Below are 14,107 nucleotides of genomic sequence, written 5' to 3'. Positions count from 1 at the left end.
CTCATAGACAAAGGACAAAAGAAGTTTGATCACAATTGTATAAGATTGAAATAGGCCAGAGGGTAGGTATCACAACTGTCAAGAGATTAACACAAGAGGGTAAAGGAAAATATTTTACCCAAACCCCATCTCCCTCTCTGCAAGGTCTTCTCCACTGTGTTTGTGTCTTTTCCTCTTCTGTATCTTACAAGGACATTAGTCATTGAATTTCCGAGCCATCTAGATAATCCAGAATGATCTCATCTCAGTGGCACCCCACTCCAGTACTCTTGCCTGGAAAATCCCATGGGCGGAGGAGCCCGGTAGGCTGCAGTCCATGGGGTCGCTAAGAGTTGGACAGGACTTGGCGACTTCACTTTCACTTTTCACTTTCATGCATTGGAGAAGGAAATGGCAACCCTCTCCAGTGTTCTTGCCTGAAGAATCCCAGGGACGGGGAGCCTGGTGGGCTGCCGTCTGTGGGGTTGCACAGAGTCGAACACGACTGACGTGACTTAGCGGTAGCAGCAACAAGATCTTTATGTGAATTACCTCTGCAATGACACAGTTTCCAAATAAAGGCATTTTCACAGGTTCTAGGATGCTAGGACATAGACATATCTTTTTTAAAACCACCATTCAACCCACCACAGAAAATATCATTAAATAAATAAATAAAATCCAGGTTAAACAGACAGTTGATAGAAGCCGCAAGAATAAAGGTTATTGGCCCAATGCAATAGTGAAAGAAATAGAGGGTCAAAGTTTAAAACTTAATATCAACTCCTGGTTCTTCCACCAACTAGTTAAATGATCTTCAGTTTCTGGTACTTGCATGATTAATCCAGTTGCATCATCAGAATAATCTTAATCACCTCTCAGAGTCTAACTTTATATCATTTCATATGACTGTAAAGTAGTGCGATAGGGAATAAACTACTCTATATATCTTCAAACAATCAAATGAGGTACCAAAAGTAAAAATGTAAAATGAGTTGCATCTAAAATACAAATAGCTAATATGTACTAAAATATTAAAGGTACTACATATAACCATTTAAGTAACACTACTTCAGTAATCCTTGATTCAGTGACTCACCACACTTTTTAAAAATCATAATCAATAGTTTCTGAACTTTGACCACAAAGACCTCAAATATAAAAAAGTAATGGTTTGGGGAGCACAGGAATACCTGTGGCGGATTCATTTCGATGTTGGGCAAAACTAATACAATATTGTAAAGTTTAAAAATAAAATAAAATTTAAAAAAAGTAATGGTTTATTAAAAAGCAGAGCACATTTATTTAGTAACAGTTAAAATAGGGACCTGTAGTCACAGTTTGTTGCAAACTATTATTTGTGTAATAGTTTGGTAAGTAGTTACTTTGGCCTTCAAAAATGTGAAGTCTTTGATCTTTAGCATGGCCTATCTGAACTATCTTCGTAAATTATTTCTTTGGATCCGGTTACTTTGTTTAGGGTCATTCTTAAGTGACATCTGGGTTTTAAAATTTTGTTTTTGTTCTAATATTTAACACTATATTTGATATGTTCATGGGTGCAAATTGGTACTAACACTTAAAATTCTGTGTGCAGGAGGGATTTGTGATCCTGGAGACTCTCATGAAAATGATGTTGCCCTGTATGCGAAAACTGAAGGAAGAAAAGAACACATTACACTGGATACTCTTTCCTATTCCTCATACAAGGTACACATCCCAATCTGTGTGTCGGATGGCCCCACCCCAGTTCAAGTGAAAACCGTGAAGACTCTGCTAAATGCAGAGGATAAATCTCTCTTCTGGTAGTCCAGGAAGTTGCCACATTTCTTTAAAAGTGACATGGACGTTATTTTAGCATTCACTTTTTTCCTGATATAAAGAAAAAGATGAAATTTTATCAGGAAGATTGAATTATAGCCCATCAGAGACAATAAGGTGGAGCCCAATGAGCTAACAATTATTCTTGTCCCTAAGAAAACTCTTAACAGTGACTCTACCTGTGAAGCCTTACAGACTTGCTATCTGGCATAGTGAGCGTTAATCCAGCATTTGCAGTTTCCTAGGCAAAAGACATGGTAGAAGTATTTGCTAAATCACTTCAGTCGTGTCTGACTCCATGTGACCCTATGAACTGCAGCCTGCCAGGCTCCTCTGTCCATGGGGATTCTCCAGGCAAGAATACTGGAGTAGGTAGCCATGCCCTTCTCCAGGGGATCTTCCTGACCCAGAGATCAAACCCACGTCTCATATGCATTGGCAGCAGGTTCTTTACCACTAGTGCCACCTGGGAAGACCCAGTAGAAGTATAGATTGTTACTACCTTTGCTTTTTTCTCTTTGCTAATTTGAGCCAGAGAGCCAGTACTTTAAAAAGCTTGAACAAAGCCAGCATCTAGCATCTCATAGTTTAAGTCAGGAAGACAGAAGATAAACATCAAGGCTAGATAGGTAACAACCAAAGAAAGTATCCAACATACCCCACATGCTAGGGTCACCCAAGTCATACTGTTTGGAATTTTATTAATGTACAGTTTTTTTCAGCTATAACTAGGTAGGGTTATACTTGCACTGGTCAGCTGCATGCCTCAGACCAAATCAATTATGTAAATTATCATGGATTAACTCATTGGCTATGGGTGTTTCTGCTTAGAGTCCTATTTTTGGAATACCTGATTTGGCAAAGAATTTATATTACTTGAATACACTTTAGAAGATTGATTAATGTCAAGTTGCCTTTGTCTAGTGCAAAGGTAGATAAAATGGATACATTAGCTTTGATAACTTTAAAGACCTTAAGGCAATTTATCTTCAGGTAGAAAGAGTCTGACCAGTCACACACTGAGTTTCAGGTGTCGGCAAAGGAGGAATTCTGAGTGATTAAAATGAGTGTCCCCTAAGGACAGCATCTTTGATGTGAAATAACAAATGGAATAAGCAGAATATTGCTTGGTGCTTAATAAATGGCAGTTGTATGCATAGTAATTGTAAGTTGAATCTTGGAGAATTCACACTGATTCCCATAAGGAAGATTATGAGTGATTTTGGTTTCCTTTGTTTTGAAGGTTCCATCTTTGGTTTCTGTAGTCATCAATCCTGATCTTCAGACTCCTGCTACCAAATTTTGTCTCAGGCAAAAGAACCATCAAGGATATAATAGGAATGTCTGGGCTGTAGATTTTTTCCACGTCTTACCTGTTCTCCCTTCTACAATGTCTCACATGATACAGTTTTCTATTAATCTGGGATGTGGAACACAGCAGCCTGGGAACAGGTAGGAAGCTACATTCTGTGTGTGTGGACAAATTAACAATGAACACATGAACTTGGCTATTCAATCAGAGCAACTTCTTAGTAAGTTGTCAACTTAATTTTTAATTTTTAATAAAGTATCTATTAATAAAATACAAATTTCCCCCCAAGGGAAAAAGAAAATTTCTTTAAATAATACAGAGAGTATGATTAGATAGATTTTAAGTAGAAATGACTTTATTCTAAGAAGTTGATCTTAGGTGTCAAAGTGTTTGGATTAGCTCTGGTAGCCACCCATTCCAACAGATTGCAGAGAGAGAAGAAAAAACAAATAACTGAAAAAATGTTTGACCCCATGTAGTTTAGTGGCCCCCTAATAATAGACACAGAAATCAACTAGCACTTCAAGAGCTATGAATTCTCAGTTTTACTTGCTGAAGTGTTGCTCTTCTCCTTCCTACGGATTTTGTCAGTCTCACGTTCACAGAATGAAGTAGCAGTGTGAGACATGGTAATTGCCTTGCCATCTATCAAATTCAGAAGCACAATCTCAAGTTACCATTTGCTGTCTTTAAAACATCGTTCATTTCTATTAGCAGTAATTTAACTGCTTGCACTTTGAAGGCTGGCCAGACTTCAGTGGAGGGGAAAACAATCACTTTGGAAACAGCATCTTAAATTTTTTTACACTAGTTCTACAGATGTTTAATATACTTCTCCAGAGATGAGTCATTTACTTTCATCTGTTATCTTTGCCCCGTTTTGTTATGCTTATTCTGGTGTGATCAGTATCAGCTTAGAGTTTTCTACCAACCATGGGCGTTCCTGGTCGCTACTCCACACTGAATGTTTGCCTGAGATCTGTGCCGGACCCCACCTCCCTCACAGCACGATCTACTCCTCTGAAAACTACAGTGGGTGAGTGAACTCTAACATAGCAAGAGATTTGAATCCACGTTACAGACTCAAAATCAGTAAGTAAGCCTGAGATTAGTGTTTTTGGTATACTAGGTAAGGAAGCTGCCTTCTCCTTCTCATCTGATTTAGGAGTGATCTCATTTTTTAAAAAAGTAATTTTTGTAAATCTGATGCATGATCACAATTTGTAGAGAGTCATTCATTCTTTAGGTATTAAGCTTTTATATTTTGGATTGCATAAATTTAAACTCTATATAGTGACATCTGGTCATAGACAAAAAGACTTAACTGCCAAAATAGTTACTAATGAAAAGATGCAGGATAGACAAGTGGAAGAAAGTTAAGCTTTGGAATTGAACCTGGGCTCAAATCGTGGTTCTGCCATCTACTTGTATAATGATGTTTACTCTTTCAAACTTTTCACCTCTTTCCATGTAAATTAAGGACAATGATATACCCCTGTAAGGACCGTTTAGAGAATTAAAGATGTCTATATAAAATACTTGCCACTTTACAGAATAATCACTAGATAAATAGTAAAAATGTTTCCAAGAATACAAGATTAAGTTAAAAATTATTTTCCTTTCTAGCCTGTGTTTAAATACACATATAACTAGAGAATAGCAAAAAATAAGAAGTAATCAGTGCTAATCAGCACCCTAGCTCATCACAGATTATCGTAGAATAATATCTAAGGTCTGAGTATTGATGTAAAATTTCCTTTTAAAAAGTCTGAAAAAAATCAATGGCTATAAGATACTCTTAATTTGCTATGGATGTTTCTAGAAGTTACATATTTGTTTTAAAATTATAAACAGACTCCACATGTGAATTTAAAGAGTTTATTACCAGCCATCTCAAGTATAGAGAGACTAGAACATCAAAAGCATGTAAAATAGATTCAAAAGGTGTGAACTGGATATGAAGCTGTTTTGTGCTAACTTTCTTGCAGGTGGAACCGAATAACAATTCCCCTTCCTAATGCAGCACTAACCCGGGACACCAGAATTCGCTGGAGACAAACGGGACCAATCCTTGGAAATATGTGGGCAATTGATAATGGTTAGTTTTTGCCTGTCGTAATCACATGCCATTGAAGTAGACTCTTTCTGCGCTTTTGTTCATCTGCACATACTTAATCACATTTCTAAGTCATGGTCTTGCAATTCATTAAAGGCCCTTTCTTCCCTTTCTCCTTTGCATTCCGTTAGAAGCCCAGAGATGCACAATCAGAAAAATAAAGATAGTGGAGTCAGCAATATTAGATGCTAGTACGCTTCAACATACATTCTTTTAAAATGCATAAAGCTCTGAAACTCAGATTCGCAGTTGATGACAGGGGATAGCCTAACATTTCTTTTGAATGTTATATACAAAATTAACATAAATACCATACTGCATGTATTAACATGACTCATTCTGCTCTTAGTAACTACCATGACATCTGGAATGATTCTTTTTTAGATGCAGACACCACACATCAGGAAACATCATCTCTAAAATGAAACTCCTGTGTTTTACCTCCTTTTCAGAAAATAGCATAAAGGGAAATTTTAGAAATACATAAAATATCCTGTTACCTTTAATTTTTAAATGAATTGTTGATAAATTGTTGCATAACATTAAAGCCAGTATCACTCATGTTGAGTACTCACGAGAGAAGATATTTAATCTGTTGGAGTCCATGACTGTAAATTTCCTGTTTTTTTTTATTAATAGCCAGCTCATTTAACAATTCTCACTTCAGGCAGATTCAGACATTTCCTGTTTTTAAAGAGTATATAAACTTGACTGAATGGGTTATACTGCAAGAAAGTAAAAGGGAGGGAAGAAATGACAAAATATCAATACTTAAATTAGTTTAGGATAGCCACTGACTTATGTTAACTTTATAAAGTGGGAAAACCTTTCACTATTGTAAAATGCTAAATTTCCATCTCTTAACATTTTTTTCTGAATAATTTAAAAATTAATGCACAATTCAAGAAGTTTCAATTCTTGAAACTCAGGAATGACTTCAGGCAAAATAATTTGCTGTTTGTTGTTGTTTAGTCAGAGTTGTGTCTGACTCTTTGTGACCTCATGAATTGTAGCACACCAGGTTTCCATGCCCTTCACTGTCTCCTGGAGTTTGCTTAAATTTATGTCCATTGAGTCAGCAATGCAGTCTAATCATCTTGGTAAATTTTTTAAGCAATATATATTAAAAGAAGACCAATAATAGACTCAGATTTCAAAGACCATATGAGCCACATGGGTACAAACATAAAGAGACAAACACACTGTATTTGCAAAAACGTCTGAAGATGAATTTTTTATGAAATTTCTCCACTGGTAGACTATTTTCCATAGAACTTGAATTACCAGTTATAGAACTTGAATTACCAGCTCTAGGGAATGAGTATATGCCTCTGGATTGTGGGCTATGGATGACATTTTCCTGCTGTCATACTTTTCAATGGTCTTAGAATGAGCTTAGATTACTTTAGATTATCAAAAAAGTAAAGTGCAAGATGAAGAACATATAAGCCTATGAAAAGAATATTTAAATTTCCTTAAGACGTACAGTATGAGTTTAAATCAGAAAGTGTTTGCTACAGGTCATGAATTCCCAACATCATGCTTTGAGTAGAATGAGAAAAGATAAAAATACATGGAATAGGCATGTTTAGCACTGTCTGTCAAATGTAGAACTAGCCACAGAATCTCTTAAATTCTGATATTTTATATGTGAGGCTTTTGCAGAAGCAGAACCTGCTTTCTGGCTTCTTCAAAAGGCAAGAGGAATACACACATATCTTCTCAAGGGAAATTTGTGTCTACTTGCCAAAGAATACCCCCCAAATCTCTCCCATTTCACTATGGAATTTCAGAATTACATCAAAGAAAACAAATAGAAAAAAACAGATCAATATTGAAAATTCTTAGTAAAATGAAAGATCCTAGAGCAAAGTATGTTTGTCACCACTTTTTAATTTGTTTAGCTTGATTACATTAGTGAAAATAGTGAAGAAAATGGATTTATCTTTTCAACACTCTTCGAAAAACAGAGCCTTTAAATTTATTCTACTGTGAGTCCTAATGATTTCATAATTAGCAGGGAAAGATGATAAGAAAATTCTTAAAGAAGAAAATGATAATGAATAGTAACTTTGCTTATGCCTGAAATCGAATACAGGAGAGCTCAATAACCATTGGATCTCTGATTCCACATTAGCTTTGTTCCACTTTTACACTATTTAGTGTGTTACTGATTGTACTCATTATCAAAAGCTTAACATCTTTAAATGTATTTGAGTCTGAGTATCTCAAACCTACCATTCAACAATCAGGGCCCCTTTTCTCATCATTCCCACGGTTAGAATTTAGGTTTGTAATATCATTATCAGTCAAACCTACCATTTTTAAAAAGCTCTATAAGTATAGAGAAGACTTTATGCTCAACCACAGATATTAAGTCTGCACTTGAGGAAGGATAGATTAATATTTAGAAGTACATGTAATAGTCATCTGCAGTGATATAGATTTTCCTCAGATGAAAATGAAATGATATTTTTAAATTAAATTATAATCTGTCCACTTTGTGATATATCAAATTGATCTTTTGTAAATTCTTAATTTCCACCCAAAGAATATCAACTTGGGAGAAAGTTCAAGACAGAAGCACTAATATTCTGCCTGAAACCATTTTAGATGAAGAGACTGCATTAAGAACCCAAATTACTATGTTCCTACTTTCTGTGCTATGACAGATTAAAATTTTGAAAGGATTATTTAAGTTAAAACCATTCTGGCAGATTTGTAGTACACACTTACCTTGTCACACAGCACTCTGTATGTCAACTGGAGTCCTATGCACAACATACATGCAAGAAAGAGATTTCATGGCTATTGCTCCACAAAATTGTTTCACATGCTGGTGGTGGTCTTGGCCTTTCCTGTGATTTTGCCATCTTTCACATGCTCTCTTTTGCCCTGCAGTTTATATTGGTCCATCATGTCTCAAATTCTGTTCTGGCAGAGGACAGTGCACTCGACATGGTTGCAAGTAAGCATTTTTAAGTAATATTTATACTTCTCTTTTTTGATATGTGCGTTATATACTGAAACCACAGGTGATATTAATTTGTTTTATAATTAATTAGTTTCCTTTTTAGGCTTTTGAGGTTTTTCAAGACCAAAAGTAGCATGCTCCAGATGGAATTCCAGCGTAATAGATTATTGAATATATTTGTAAGTGGAAGTTGCTTAATAAATAATTTTTCTATTGGGCTAAATTGTGAACAAATGTAGCGTACTTCATGTAAATTTGTGAACAAATTTGAATTCTTCATATCTTGATGGCTGCCTTGTATGTCTTTAGTTTCTTCAATATGATATTTCTACATAAATTTGTTCTAGTGTTCATGAATTATATTTGAATTTCTGGCATGCTTTGTAAATGAATTATAAACATCAACGATGATCCATAAACCTGATGTGAAAGGAAACTGAAGCAGGCCAAATTAACAGAATTGATAAGAAAATCCATCATCTTTAAGTGCTATTTCAAATCTTCCTTACTTTTGAGAATCTTTTAGGTCTTCAAATGATATAGAAAGAATTTCACATAATAATGATATTGAATATGAAGTATGAAATTACACATAAACAGTGTAAATACCTTACCCCCCACCAGACCATTCTGTTATATTCATAGCAAAATGATAGTCATATTTATTATATCATTCCTCTATAATATTTAATTATAAAATATCCTGAGAATCCCTGAAACTACAGTCTTTGTTATATAGATACATTTTCAACAATGGATCATCTAGTCTGTCTCTTCTTGTCCTCCAAATTAAAAAGTCACTAATTAATTGCTTAATGGAAAAATCATAAAAGGGTTTTGAACCTGATCATTTGTAAATTATCTTTATAAGGCAAAATACTGGTCACCACTGAGATCAGAGTGTCAGGTTAGCTTTGTTTTTTACTTGAAGTATACTTGCTTTACAATACTGTGTTAGTGTCAGGTGAATAGCATAATGATTCATTACTTTTGCAGATTAGATTGGTGCAAACATAATTGCGATTTTAGACAGTGAATTTTAAATCATTATAACTAGGCTCAAACACATCTTTATTAATCAAAACAGAAACAATTACAGTCAACACATTTTTGCCATTGAGAAATAAATTTGTTTATTCCTTTAACATAAAAATCTATGCTTCAGGATTCTACAAAGTCTTGGAGAGCTTTTTATGCCTCCTGCTGGTTGTGGAAGCATTTTCCCTGCAAAAAGTTGTCAAGATGTTTGAAGTAGTAATCAGTTGGCGAGAGGTCAGGTGAATATGCCAGATGAGGCAAAACTTCCTAGCCCAATTCATTCAAATTTTTTTTTCCATAAAGAATATGCTTTATTTAGCTTTCAATACTCTTCAGTTCAGTTCAGTTCATTCAACTTTTGAAGTGTTGGTTGTTCTATGTGCAGTCAGGCATTGTCTTGGAAAAGAATTAGGCCCTTTCTGTTGACCAATGACAGCTGCAGGCATTGCAGGGTTTGGTGCATCTCATCAGTTTTCTGAGCATACTTCTCAGATATAATGGTTTTGCTGGGATTCAGAAAGCTGTAGTGGATCAGACTGGCAGCAGACCACCAAACAGTGACCATGACCTTTTTTTGGAGCAAGTTTGGCTTTGGGAAGTATTTTGAAGCTTCTTCTCAATTCAGCCTCTGAACTGGTTGTCACTGATTGTTGTATGAAATCCACTTTTCATTGTACATCACGATCCTATCAAGAAATGGTTCATTGTTGTGTAGAAAAAGAGAAGACAACACTTCAAAACAACAATATTTTGATTTTTAGTTTAGCTTATAAGTCACCCAGTTATTGAGCTTTCACCTTTCCAATATGCCTCAAATGTAGAATGACCATAGAATAGTTGACATTGAGTTCTTGGGCAACTTCTTGTGTAGTTGTAAGAGGATCAGCTTCAGTGATGCTCTCAGTTGGTCGTTAACTTCTGACGGCTGGCCACTACTCTTTTCATCATGTCTTCTTTGCAAAACATCTTGAACCACCACTGCACTGTACTTTCGTTAACACTTCCTGGGCCCAATGCGTTGTTGATGTTACAGGTTGTCTCTGCTGCTTTATGACCCAGTTTGAACTCGAATAAGAAAATCACTCAAATTTGCTTTTTGTCTAACATCATTTTCATAGTCTAAAATAATCGAAAAATACAAAGCAAGTAATAAGTCATTAGCAAAAAAAATAAAGCAAGAAATGCACATTAAAATGATATATAACCACATTTATTTAAGAGTGTATTCCAATATCAATCAGCAGAGTTCAACAATGCAAAACCACAATTACTATTGCACCAACCTAATATATTGCATTATAGGTTATTACAAAGTAATGAGTATAGTTTTCTGTGCTGTACAGTAAATTTTTGTTGCTTATCTGTTGTATATATAGTTTATATCTATTAATCTGACACCCCTAGTTTGTCCCTCCTCTTTTCCCTCTCCCCTTCAGTAACCACAAGTTTATTTTCTATGTCTGTGAATCCATTTCTGTTCTGCTATATATATTGATTTGTATTATTTTTTAGATTCCACGTACAAGTGATATCATACAGTATTTATTTTCTCTTTCTGACTTACGTCAAAAAGCATAATATTCTCTAGGTCCAGCCACGTTGCCACAAATGACAATATTTTATTCTTCCTTATGGCTGAGTAAGTTTCCATTACTCAGATGTGATTATACATATATATCATGTCTTCTTAAGTAAATCGTCTGTTAATGGGCACTTGAGTTGCTTCCATATCTTAGCTATTATAAAAGTACTGCTGAGAACATTGGAGTGCACATATTTTTTCAAATTAGAGTTTTTGTTTTTTTCTAGATATATACTCAGGAGTGAAGTTGCTGAATCATATGGTAATTCTATTTTTAGTTTTTTAAGGAACTTCCATACTCTTTTCCAAGTAGCTGTATCAATTAGCATTTCCACCAAAAGTGTACAAGATTCCCTTATTTCCACATCCTCTCCAGAATTATGTACTTATTGCCATTTTATTTCTTGTTTTCTAGTTGTTTTTGTAGTTCTTTTTTCTTTTTGTTTTGCCCTTTGTAGTTTGATCATTTTCTTTTATAGTTTACTTCAGTTTCTTTCTTTTTGAATTTTGTGCATTTTTTGTATATTTTTTCATTTGTGATTACCATGGGTTTCCCTGGTGGTTCAGTCAGTAAAGAATATGCCTGCAGTGCAGGAGACCTGGGTTTGATTCCTGGGTCAGGAAGATCCCCTGGAGAAGGAAATGGCAACCCACTCCAGTGTTCTTGCCTGGAAAATCCTATGGACAGAGGAGCTTGGCTGGCTACAGCCCATGGGTTCACAAGAGTCAGACATGACTTAGCGACTAAACCACAGCATGGGTTCATATATATTGACCCATAGCTATATCTACTTGTTTAAACTGATAAAACTTATAGGCATTTAAGTTCAAATACATTGTAAAAGATCTACATTTTTACTCCCCTCCCGTACGTGTTATGTTTTTTATGCCATTTTTTTTTTTTTACATTTTCATGCTTATCCCTTTACTGTTTATTGTAGTTATGGTTGCTTTTATAATTTTTTGTTGTTTTTTTAATCTATTTCCTATCTTATTTAAGTGATCTTCAGTCCTCACTATATAGTTCCTTTCTTATTGATTCTTGCTTCTTTTCCATTTAGAGAAGACCCTTCAACATTTATTTTAGGATACGTTTAGTATTGTTGAATTATTTTAGTTTTTGCTTCTCTGAGAAATTCTTTATCTTTTCTTCTGTTCAAAATTATAATATTGCCAGGTAGAATGTTCTAGGTGACAGATTTTTCCCTTTCAAGACTTCATATATCATACCACTCCCTTCTGACATGAAAAGTTTCTGCAGAGAAATCAGTTAATAGCCTTATGGGTTTTCCCTCATGTATGACTCTGTTTTTCTCTTGCTGCCTTTAGAATTCTTTCTTTATATTTAAATTTTGCCTTTTTTAATTATATGTCTTAGTGTGGTTCTGTTTGGGTTCATCTTATTTAGGACCCTCTGTGCTTCCTGCCAGAGAAGGCGATGACACCCCACTCCAGTACTCTTGCCTGGAAAATCCCATGGACAGAGGAGCCTGGTAGGCTGCAGTCCATGGGGTTGCGAAGAGTTGGACATGACTGAGCGACTTCACTTTCACTTTTCACTTTCATGCATTGGAGAAGGAAATGGCAACCCACTCCAGTGTTCTTACCTGGAGAATCCCAGGGTTGGGGGAGCCTGGTGGGCTGCTGTCTATGGGGTCGCACAGAGTCGGACACGACTGAAGTGACTTAGCAGCAGCAGCAGTGCTTCCTGCACCTGGATAATTTTCCTTCCTGTCTCCTTCTTGGGTTTGGACAGTTTTCAGCCATAATTTCTCCAAAAACATTTTTGATCCTCTTCTTTCCCTCTTCTCCTTCTGGAATCCCTATCATACAGTAGGAATGTTTTGTATTATTCCATAGATCTTATATGTTGGTTTCATTTTTTCATTTGTTTTTCTGTCTGCTGTTCTGATTGGGTAATTTCCATTATTCTATTTATACATTCTTCTGTATCATTTACTTGATTATTCATTGCTTCTATAAGGTTTTTTATCTCAGAAACTGAATTATCTATTTTTGATTGGGTCATCTCTATAGTTTCTCATTACATGTTAAAATGATCTGCATTTATATTGCTAGTCTTCCTTAATTTATTTGGCATTTTTATTACCAACTCTGTCTCAGTGTCTTTTAGACTCTGTTTCATTGTTTAATTTTTCAGGGGTTTTCTCTTGCTCTTTCAATTAGGAGTAGTTACTCTGTGTTTCATTTTACTTAACTTTCATTGTCTTTATGAATTTAGGTGAAATAGTTATCTATTGTGGCCCTGAAAGGGTGTTTTTATGTGAGCGCGTCAGTATCTTTAGCATGAGACTGAATTTGATTTGTATGCCAGCCAATCTTTCCTCGGGATATGCTGGCCTCTATCACCTTGATAGGGGGTGTGGTTAATGTTGGAAGAGCTAGAGCCTGTGCGGGGTGTGAGATGGAACTCCTCTCTGCTCCGTAACTGTTGGAGTTCTGTCAGGGCTTGGGTCTGCTTTCCAGTTGCTGGAGGGGAAAAGCTGAAGGTTGGGCTCTAGCTGGCTCAGTTCCCTTTCAGTTCAGTTCAGTCACTCAGTCGTGTCCGACTCTTTGTGACCCCATGAATCGCAGCCCATCAGGCCTCCCTGTCCATCACCAACTCCCGGAGTTCACCCAGACTCACGTCCATCGAGTCAGCAATGCCATCCAGCCATCTCATCCTCTGTCGTCCCCTTCTCCTCCTGCCCCCAATCCCTCCCAGCATCAGAGTCTTTTCCAATGAGTCAACTCTTCGCATGAGGTGGCCAAAGTATCAATGTTTCAGCTTTAGCATCATTCCTTTCAAAGAACACCCAGGGCTGATCTCCTTCAGAATGGACTGGTTGGATCTCCTTGCAGTCCAAGGGACTCTCAAGAGTCTTCTCCAACACCACAGTTCAAAAGCATCAATTCTTCGGCGCTCAGCCTTCTTCACAGTCCAACTCTCACATCCATACATGACCACAGGAAAAACCATAGCCTTGATTAGACAGACCTTTGTTGGCAAAGTAATGTCTCTGCTTTTGCATATGCTATCTAGGTTGGTCATAACTTTCCTTCCAAGGAGTAAGCGTCTTTTAATTTCATGGCTGCAGTCATCATCTGCAGTGATTTTGGAGCCCAGAACAATAAAGTCTGACACTGTTTCCACTGTTTCCCCATCTATTTCCCATGATGTGATGGGACCGGATGCCTTGGTCTTCGTTTTCTGAATGTTGAGCTTTAAGCCAACTTTTTCACTCTCCACTTTCACTTTCATCAAGAGGCTTTTGAATTCCTCTT

The 14,107-nt window shown here is 36.1% G+C and overlaps 1 protein-coding gene across 6 annotated transcripts in view; it reads left to right on the top strand.

Moving 5' to 3' along the window:
- RELN (reelin) overlaps positions 1 to 14,107 on the top strand; it is a 558,501-nt gene that overhangs the window by 354,735 nt on the left and 189,659 nt on the right. For all 6 annotated transcript variants that reach the window (NM_001206458.2, XM_005205336.5, XM_059885396.1 and 3 more), the window contains 5 exons: positions 1,577 to 1,689; positions 3,044 to 3,252; positions 4,020 to 4,148; positions 5,101 to 5,210; positions 8,130 to 8,196. In NM_001206458.2, coding sequence (NP_001193387.1) covers positions 1,577 to 1,689; positions 3,044 to 3,252; positions 4,020 to 4,148; positions 5,101 to 5,210; positions 8,130 to 8,196 — 628 coding nt within the window. The remainder of the gene's footprint in view (positions 1 to 1,576; positions 1,690 to 3,043; positions 3,253 to 4,019; positions 4,149 to 5,100; positions 5,211 to 8,129; positions 8,197 to 14,107) is intronic.

The sequence above is a fragment of the Bos taurus genome, chromosome 4, assembly GCF_002263795.3.
Source record: "Bos taurus isolate L1 Dominette 01449 registration number 42190680 breed Hereford chromosome 4, ARS-UCD2.0, whole genome shotgun sequence".
Taxonomy (NCBI): domain Eukaryota; kingdom Metazoa; phylum Chordata; class Mammalia; order Artiodactyla; family Bovidae; genus Bos; species Bos taurus.
This window is presented reverse-complemented; position numbering and strand designations above follow the sequence as displayed.